Below are 10059 nucleotides of genomic sequence, written 5' to 3'. Positions count from 1 at the left end.
TATATATATATATATATATATATATATATATATATAATTACTATATTTATAATTTGTGATAAGTATCATCAGACCGATAATAAAAATATTAATTTATTTATAGATATAAATATTAATAATATTTTCTATATATTTGGTTGAACTCAAAAAAAGTTTGACTCCTAATAACATATAACGGACGAAGTATGCAACATATTAATATTACACGTCGTCACTGCGGCATTCTGCACAGCTGAGTGAGCAGGTTGTGTCCGCATATAGAAGTGCCAGGGAGATCCAAAAGAAACACATATTGCGATCTGAAAAAGCGCACATGACCGATAATAAAAAAAAAATCCACAAGGAAACACGTAGGCACGCCACTTGAGTGCAGTTGCTAGAATACCCTGCCGCGCTTTGTATTTCTGCTGGAGGCAACATACCAACAAAATTGCTTCAACTTTCCTCAAGGCCGTCCACTCCTTCAGTCCATTTCAGCGTGCACAACTTTGATATGAAAAGCAACGCTATTGCGTTACAGACTGTAGCTACGAATGCTCAATCAAGTTTCTACTCACTCAATATATGCTATTCAGAGTTCAGAGAATGCTATGAATAGAATATCCATCAACCAGATTTGCATGGCAATGACATGCATCAATCGCAATCACACAGATCTATTCAAGCAAACTGGTTTGAAAATTCCTGATGCATATTCAGTTCTCAGTTGAGACTTCAGGCACAAACCACGTTACCCTGATAACTGATCCAAACTTGCACTAAAAACAGAAAATTCTACTAGCGAACGGCAACAGAACAAAACTACTTGCATCACTTAACTGGAGTGCTGGACCTAACAAAGATATTTCAAGTCAAAACTCAATAAAGGAATTTCCAAGAATTTAGCACCCCATTAAGTATACGTCCTAAAGCCAAATGCTAGCTCAAATGTAGGGATCAGCAGGATCCACAGCTTAAGCAGTAGCTTGGAAGAAAGTACAAATATATCATCACTAATGCTCACCACCATGAAATTGCAAATATGCCCACTGCTCGCATCTCACCCATATAAATTCAAAACAAATCACCTTTTGTAGATTGAATCTTCTATCCGCCATCTGATTATAACCAATGAACAATACTCGTGTAAGTGCATACACAATGGAATATCATAAAAAAGTAAAAGACAACATAAAGGCAATGTACATGAAAATATACAATTTAAATAGACATCTCTACATAAAGAGTTCTACATGAATTTGTTGTAGCAGGACGTGGTTGAGTAAAATTCAGATGTAATACTGAGTTGGATCCATTTTGTCCATTTTTTATGTAGATTCAAGTTGGTCCCAAACGATGAGGAGAGTCCTTAAAGGATTAGGAGACTAAGGTATTTATTATCTTCTATGTAACAAATCACAATGATATCACAAAAACAAATTAAGTTCATAAATCATTAATGTGCTAAGACCCATGTTGCAAGAGGCATGGAACACATCTCTGCGCTGAACCTCAAAAATTGATTCATGTATAAGTTCCCAATTTGGAGAATAATTCTGAGCAGAGATTTTTCATCCACTGCATTTGAGAACTCAAGTCCCTTCAACAAGACTAATATCTTAGTGATCAACTGCTAACAACATTAATTGTTGCTCGTCTAAGTAACCTTAATGAAACAACCATTGAAATTGATCTCTAATCGGTAATAAACTCACCAAACTGACCATCTCCTGTGATGCAAGCTACTTTAAAGGTGAAGCATATGCTCAAATGTTTATGCCAGTTACATCAGCCTAAGTAAATGAGAATCAAAGTTACAAGAGCTATTAATTCTACACGACAAATTCATCTAGAGATACGCTAGTTAATACTTTAAACAAATGCCAGAGCCATCTAAGAAAGCATTACTGGTTGACATCGTATGTATGTATCAAGTACCAACACCACACTGATTATTCCTGGTCCTGGGTTAAATATGAATACAGTAGAACCTATTAGAAAATCCTACACTACAAGAACTATAAATTCTACACTACAAATTCATCTACAATTCTAGATACACTAGTTGATACTTTAAGCAATTGACAAAGCATTACTAGTCAACATTGCATGTACATAGTAAGTACCAACTCCAAAACTAATCATTCCTGGGTTAAATCTGAACACAAAACTTACCACAAAATTATTAGTTGCAATCTAGTGAAGAAATACACATTAGACTAAAGGTGAAACTAAATAATTTAATAAGAGCAGAATTCATGAGATGCTACATCAACCCTGTGCCTCTTGTACCATCGATGACAAATTTGGCTGTCCCCTGTAGTCACTAGACAAGTGAAGTTTCACACATGTGAAATCAAACTCCCACACAATCTGCATGCTTCATGTGGCTCCTTCTATAGATATGTGATGAAGTTACATCAAATTTTAATTGCATCTATGTCAATTTTTACTGCAGAGAAACATAACATTTCGTTCATTGGTTCAGATGTGAAATCCAAGTTTTGGACCTATGAATTCTTCAAATTGAGCAAATAATAATACACCCGAGGAAACATAATAACTCAAGTAGAATGTTATACCACATTAATCCCGAAAGGTTTAGTCCACTAAGTTGAGCAACAAATTAAGAACCTCCTTCTTTATGTCCCCTTGACGGACCTCCGCCTTCGTCTCAGCTACTCTTAGCTTCTTGATCTTGGATTCCAGACCTTCTGCCTTCTCATCAGCAATGGACCCAAATGCTCTCTTCAGAGTCTCCCCACATGGATGATGGGCCTCAATCTCCTCCACGTAAACAGCAAGGTTGGAATACAACTTCTGCAGCTCATCAAAACCTCTGCGCACACCTTGCACATTAGCATCTCCTTCTGTTTCATCATCATGAATTTCTCCTTCCTTACTCCTAATCAGAATGCCACCATTCTGATTTGCATTTATGGTTTCCTTTGGTGTCAGACTGTCTGTATCTCTGTCCATCTTCCCTTTGTCAGTTTTCCCCTTCTTGCCCTTGGCCAAATTACCAGCATCTTTGTTCAATTCCTCATTGTGACTTTCCTGCTTCTTACTCTTACTTAGGGAGGCAGTGGTGGCAGCCTCCTCTGACAACCTGGTCTGCCCCTTCTTACTTCCTTTCTGAGAATCACCACTTTGATTGGCAGTACTGGGGGCAGCCTCCTTTGCCGCGCCACCCTTTGCATTTCCATCCATCTTCTCTTTGTTAGCCTGCCCCTTCTTACCCTTTGTAACAGCACCACCCTTTTGAGACGTAACGGCAGCAGCAGCCTCCCTTGCCTTCTCTCCCCAGATTGCTTCTGAGAGATTATACATCTGGAGTCCATCTTCTGTACTTGGCACAATGCCCGTGCTCACTGCTTTCTCGTACCGTTCCTTTAGCCTTCGCACCTTCTCATAGATATCCGTGTAGGTGCAGTTCTTCCTGACGAGGCGGTCACGAACACTAGCAAGAAGTAAATCAGTCTTTGGCAGCTCACCCTCACTCTTGACATGCGCCGCAAGAGCCTCCAAGATCTTCGTCTCATCATCTTTCCCCCAGCGCACAGGCTTCTCAGACTTGCCTGAGGGCGTGGCCTCAGGAGCTGCCTTCTCAGCCTTGCCCTTCTTCGCCTTTCCTGCTGGAGTGGCATCAGGCACTGGTTTCTCTAGCTCGGCCTTGCCCTTCTTCGTCTTTCCTGCTGGAGTGGCCTCAGGCGCCGGCTTCTCTAGCTCGACCTTGCCCTTCTTCGCCTTGGGAGGAGGGTTAGCCTCAGCCCCCGCCACAGCCCTCTCCTCCCCGGCCTTGGCCTTTTTTGCCTTCCCGGTAGGAGCAGGATCCGAGGCGGGCCTCTTCCTCTCCTGCTCTGTCTTGGACACCCCGGCCGCCGCCGCGGCCTTCTTCTGAACCACAGGCACCGGGTTCTCCGGCTCCGACTCCGACGACTCGCCCTCCTCCTCCTCCTCCTCCTCCTCCTCCTCCTCCTCGGCATCGGATTCCGGTTGGGGGGCCGGGTGCGTATGCTTGGTGGGGGAGCGGGGCACCTGGCGCATCTGGAAGGCTTGGACGCCGGTGTCGGATTCCGAGTCCGCCTCCGACGAGTCGGCGTTGTTGGGCGCGGCCTGCGGGGGCCTACGGTGCGCCGGGGGGCGAGGAGGCTCATCCAACTCTTCGGAGCCAGATTCCTCGGAGGAGGACTCCTCCTGCGGCGGCGGCGGCGAAGGCGCGCGGCGCTTGCGGGCCATCGCTCGCAGCTAGGGTTTAGGGGGAGGTGGGGAACGGGGAATGAGAAGATTCTGATGCGGGACGACTCGGTTGGACGACCGTTGGAGTACTGGACTGCTGTGCCAGGTGTCCAGCGTTTGTATCGTGTTGAGCTGACACCACGATAATCTTTTGCCAAGTTTTGTGAACTTTGGCAACATTTGAATTTATACTATACTTTTAAATCTTTTATTACGTGTTCACCTATAATGTTCTGATACTTTGAAGCACGTTAATCAAAGCCTAGGATGTGAAGAATCATCGATTTAAGAACGGTGTTGCATAGAATACTTTAGGCAAAATATTTCTCCCCATAATAGTAGAATCCATATCAATCCAAAATTGCTTCCAACGACATTCTCAATCAACAACTATAAACTTTGGTTAGATTCACTTAGGTAGCGTTTAGTTGAAGAGACAAAGTGGGACAAAATGGGACGGACCCAGGATAAGCCGCGTTTGGTTGAGGGGCGAGCAAGGCGAGGACGTCCCTCGTGGGAATATTCCTGTGAGATGTGGGGTGACCCGTCCTTAAAAATTTCGCGGACTAGGCGACCCAGGTGGGACGAGTGACTCTAAAAGGTCCTAATGGCTAGAGGGGGGTGAATAGCATATTAAAAATTTCTACAACAACACTTAGCAAACTGGTTAGACAATTATGAGACGAAGCAAGTGTTGCGCCAGCCTACTAAAATTACAAGCCACCTATCACAATTCTAGTTTATATAGTTTCTATCCACACAATAGCTATATCACTACACTAAGTTAGTGTGCTCTCAAAGGCTAACTAAAGAGCCACACTAACCAAACTAACAAGCTCTCATAACTAGCTACACTGAAGAGCTTGACAACTAGTTTGCGGTAATGTAGAGAGAGTGAGCAAGATGGTTATACCGCCGAGTCGAGGAATGAATCAATCAATCACAAGAATGAAGACCAATCACCTCGAAATCAAATGATGACACAATGATTTTTTACCAAGGTTCACTTGCTTGCCGGCAAGCTAGTCCTCGTTGTGGTGATTCACTCACTTGGAGGTTCATGAGCTGATTGGCATCACCCGCCAAACCCTCAATAGGGTGCCGCACAACCAACACAAGATGAGGATCACACAAGCCACGAGCAATTTACTAAAGTATCTTTTGGCTCTCCACTGGGGAAAGGTCAAGAACCTCTCACAATCACCATGATCGGAGCTGGAGACAATCACCAACCTCCGCTCGACTATCCTCGCTACTTCAAGACGTCTAGGTGGTGGCAACCACCAAGAATAATAAGCGAATCCTGTAGCGAAACACGAATACCAAGTGCCTCTAGATGCAAACACTCAGCAATGCACTTGGATTCATTCCCAATCTCACAAAGATAATGAATCAATGATGGAGATGAGTGGGAGGGCTTTGACTAAACTCACAAGGTTGTTATATCAATACAAATGGCCAAAAGAGTGAGCTAGAGTCGGCCAAATGGTATTTATAGACACCCCCAAACAATAGAGCCGTTGGCTCAATTATTGGGCTGACTGCTGAAAGCTCTAGTTTGGTTTTAGTTAATTGATGAAACCATAAGTGTTAACCTAGTTTATCAAAGTAACTATGAGATAGGTAGCACTACTCCAAGTGATGAAGCAATGTCGAAGATCATGACAATGGCGATGGCATGGTGATGGTCAAATGCTTAAACTTGGAAAAGAAGAAAGAGAAAAACAAAAGGCTCAAGACAAAGGTAAAATTATAGGAGCCATTTTGTTTTAGTGATCAAGACACTTAGTGAGTGTGATTACATTTAGGATAGATAGCCGTACTATTAAGAGGAGTGAAACTCGTATCGAAATGCGGTTATCAAAGTGCCACTAGATGCTCTAATTCATTGCATATGCATTTAGGATCTAGTGGAGTGCTAACACCCTTGAAAACATTTGTGAAAATATGCTAACACATGTGCACATGGTGATACACTTGGTGGTTGACACATTTTAGCAAGGGTGAAGAAGATAGAGTTGAAAAGGAGTTAGTCACGCTAGTTTCAGAGCTACCAGACGCGTCGGGTATGGTGACCGGACACGTCCGGTATTTGGCAACGTACTCAGCGACCGGACGCATCCGGTCGCCGTGTGAATTAGCTAACACAGTGCTCGGCAGATCAGTCGATCAGACGCTGGCAGCGTCCGGTCGTCCATGGATGCTTACTATACTCCACCGGACGCTGCGGCTCAGCGTCCGGTCATTTGTGTCTGTGCGTCCGGTGTGAGCGTCCGGTCGTCGGCAGATTAAGTAGCAACGGCTATGATGGTTTGAACTGGACACGTGGCTACCTGGGGGCTACCGGACACGTCCGGTATTCATGACCGGAGCGTCTGGTGTTGCGTCCAGTCAGTTGGACTGTAGCGTCCGGTCAGCCCGCGTTATGCCCAGTGAAGGGGTATAACGGCTCTATTTCGTGGGGGCTTCTATTTAAGCCCTATGGTCGGCTCAAGCTCACTCTCTTGCACATTTTTATTGACATAGCAACCTTGTGAGCTTAGCCAAAGCCCTTCCACTCATCTTCATCATTGATCCATCATCTTTGTGAGATTAGGAGAGAATCCAAGTGCATTGCTTGAGTGATTGCATCTAGAGGCACTTGGTATTCGTGTTGCGCTGCGGATTTTGTTTGTTACTCTTGGTGGTTGCCACCACCTAGATGGCTTGGTGTAGTGGTGGAGGATCGGCACGAGTTGGTGATTGTTCGTGGCCGTCTTCGGTGATTGTGAGGGGAGTTGTACCTTCCCTGGCGGAGTACCGAAAGGTAACTCTAGTAAATTGCTCATGTCATTGAGTTACCTCACTTGTGGGTAGATTCTTGCGGTGTCCAATCGTATGGACAAGGTTTGTGAAACACCTCTTAGCCGTCGAACCACCAAGTGTTGGTCGACACAACGGGGACGTAGCGTGTTGGCAAGCACGTGAACCTCGGGAAAAAATCGGTTGTCTCTTGTCTTTGGCATTCTCCCGACGATTGGCTATATATTCATCTTATGATTGGTTCATCCCCTACACGACGGTATAATCACCCTACTCACTTATTTATATTCTTGCAAACTAGTTGATAAAAGCTCTTTAGTGTAATTAGAATTGAGAGCTTGCTTTATTATTTACATTCATCTAGTTGAGCTCTTTAGAGTAGCAAGTTTGTGTGCCTAAGTAATCATTGCAACTAGAATTGTTGATAGGTGGCTTGCAACCCTTGTAGAGCTAGAGCAAGTTTGCATTTCGCCATTTATCTTACTAATCAAATTGCTCTAGTTGATTTATAGAATTTTAAATAGGCTATTCACCCCCAAACAATAGAGCCGTTGGCTCAATTATTGGGCTGACTATGCGTCGATCGGACGCACAGGTCGTGTGCACCGGACGCGTCCGGTGGGTGACCGGACGTGTCCGGTCGCTGCCAAACCACCACGTGTCCCATTCAAACGAAGTAGCTGTTGCTGTCACGAGTACCACTCTCAACTATGATCGGACGCGTCCGGTGTGGACGACCGGACGCAGGAAACTCAGCGTCCGGTCGAGTCCAGAGAGCTCCCAAAGCTGCTCTGAGCCGACCGGACGCGTCCGGTCACACCGGACCGGACGCATGAGACTCAGCGTCCGATCAAGTCCAGAGAGCTCCTAGAGCCGCTCTGGGCCGACCGAACGCAGGAGACTCAGCGTCCAGTTGTGTCCAGATAGCTCCTAGAGCCACTCTGGGCCGACCGGATGCTCGTAGAGTCCAATCAATTATAGCACTGAAACCCGAGAGTTGCTGGTTCACACTAGACGCATCTGGTCGCTTCTCTGCAAACCTGAACCGAGCTAACTCCCATTGATCGAACGCTAAACAGTAACTTCTCAGCGTCCGGTCACTCTTCTGAGCCAGAGTCCGGTCATTAATACCAGACATGTCCGGTCGCCATACCAGACATGTCCGGTCACTCTATGACTAGCACGACTAACTCCTTTTCAACTCTATCTTCTTCACCCTTGCTTAAATGTGCCAACCACCAAGTGTATCACCTTGTGCATATGTGTTAGCATATTTTCACAAATATTTTTATGGGTGTTAGCACTCCACTAGATCCTAAATGCAAATGCATTGAGTTAGAGCATCTAGTGACACTTTGATAACCGCATTTCGATACGAGTTTCATCCCTCTTAATAGTATGGCTATCGAACATAAATGTGATCACACTCGCTAAGTGTCTTGATCACCGAAACGAAAAGGCTCCTACCACTTATACCTTTGCCTTGAGCCTTTTGTTTTTCTTTTACTTCTTTTCTAAGTCCAAGCACTTGATCATCACCATAGCAACACCATCATTATGTCTTGATCTTCATTTGCTTCACCACTTGAAGTAGTGCTACCTATCTCATAATCACTTTGATAAACTATGTTAGCACTTAGGGTTTCATCAATTCACCAAAACCAAACTAGAGTTTTCAGGCTCGCTGCGCGGAAGAAAGGAGAGGAGGAGCGCCGGTCGTGGACGCGGGCGTGGGCAAGGGCTCTATCATGGCCGTAGGCAAGGAAGGAGCGTACGTAGCCGAGCTCGCCTGCGCCTGCCTACAGATGAGCTTCGGCTCACCGCCACGCATGGGAGACGCAGCGCAGCTCCGTCGTGTAGGGTGGAGGCGTGGGGCATGACCGTCGGCTGTGATGATGGAGGCACGGGGTGCGGTCGCCGGCTACGGGGGGATGAAGGCGTGGGGTACAGCGGGCGGCTACGGGGATGTAGGCGAGGGGCTCAGTCGCTGGCTACAGGGATGAAGGCACGGCGTACAACCACCGACTGTAGGGATGGAGGCGCAGGGCACGGTCGCTCGCTACAGGGATGGAGGTGCCGGGCACGGCTGCGCGGGTCGAGGAACGGGCGAGCAGGGGCGCAATTCCCAACCCCGTGCTTGGGCCAAAAATTCTATAGCAGAGGAAGGAAAGAAAAAAACTAACAAATGGACCCCATCTGTCAGCGGGTGATCTCACTTTTGATGTTTCCGGACCAAACAGAAAATGGGTTGGTCTTATCCCCTTCAACAAAACAGAAATTAGAGTGGCCCCGTCCTAGAAACCAGAGACAAAACCGTCCCACACCACCTTGACTCTCAACCAAATGCTAGAGTATGTTTGATTTTGGAATGAGGGGAGATGGATCAGGTCGATCGTAGCTTTGTAGGATGGGATGATCCTATCCCAGTGTTTGGTACGAGGGATAGCTCCTTTCCTATTGTGTGTTTGTAGAAGGGACATGGTTTGGGGCAACTTGTCACTCTTTTATCTCTATCATTTGTGGGACCCAAATGTCAGCGTCTTTCTCTTCTTCCTGTCTTGCACCCGTCGCGTCCGACACAGGTCCGCGGCCATCACCCCCGCCCCGTCCGGCGTGGCGACGTTCATGCCCCCAGTCATGTCCACTGCCACCACAGCCACCCTGACCCTGTTTGCCGCAGCCGCCCCTGCCTAACATGCGCCCTATTCGTTTGGGCTGATTTGGCTTATAAGTCATGGCTGAAAGTACTGTTGATTGGTTTGGTGTGAAAGAAAAATACTGTTAGTTGGCTGATAGGCCATGACTTATAAGCTAAATACGACCAAGCAAACAGACCAGTGGTCATTGGGGGCCTGCAACTGTCGCCACCCCCCCCCCCCCCCCCCCCACCCCCCACCCAGATTAATTATGCGAAGACAAGTGCGGTTGGCGCTGGACTTCCTCCTGCTACGGGATCTCGGTGTGGGGCAGACTTGATAGCGCTCGACGGTAGGTTTTTTGCTCCACTACTTCAAATAAAATAAAGAGGACATAGAAATA

General features: G+C 46.2%; 1 protein-coding gene across 2 annotated transcripts; it reads right to left on the bottom strand.

The window, feature by feature from the left end:
* Nucleotides 1-657: 657 nt before the first annotated feature.
* On the bottom strand, nucleotides 658-4282 carry LOC136471710 (STOREKEEPER protein-like). 2 transcript variants are annotated; one of them, XR_010762092.1, is made up of 3 exons: nucleotides 2562-4282; nucleotides 1695-1772; nucleotides 658-1097 (listed from the first exon to the last, which is right to left on the bottom strand). XR_010762092.1 is itself a non-coding variant. In XM_066469455.1 (2 exons), exon 1 carries the CDS (start codon nucleotides 4216-4218, stop codon nucleotides 2581-2583), a length of 1638 nt encoding a protein of 545 aa, XP_066325552.1. In that variant the 5' UTR covers nucleotides 4219-4282; the 3' UTR covers nucleotides 658-1097; nucleotides 2562-2580. The 2 variants fall into 2 exon arrangements, 1 of the variants encoding a protein (XP_066325552.1); XM_066469455.1 differs by lacking the exon at nucleotides 1695-1772.
* Between the last annotated feature and the right edge of the window lie 5777 nt (nucleotides 4283-10059).

Source organism: Miscanthus floridulus, chromosome 8 (assembly GCF_019320115.1).
Source record: "Miscanthus floridulus cultivar M001 chromosome 8, ASM1932011v1, whole genome shotgun sequence".
Classification (NCBI taxonomy): Eukaryota; Viridiplantae; Streptophyta; class Magnoliopsida; order Poales; family Poaceae; genus Miscanthus; species Miscanthus floridulus.
This window is presented reverse-complemented; position numbering and strand designations above follow the sequence as displayed.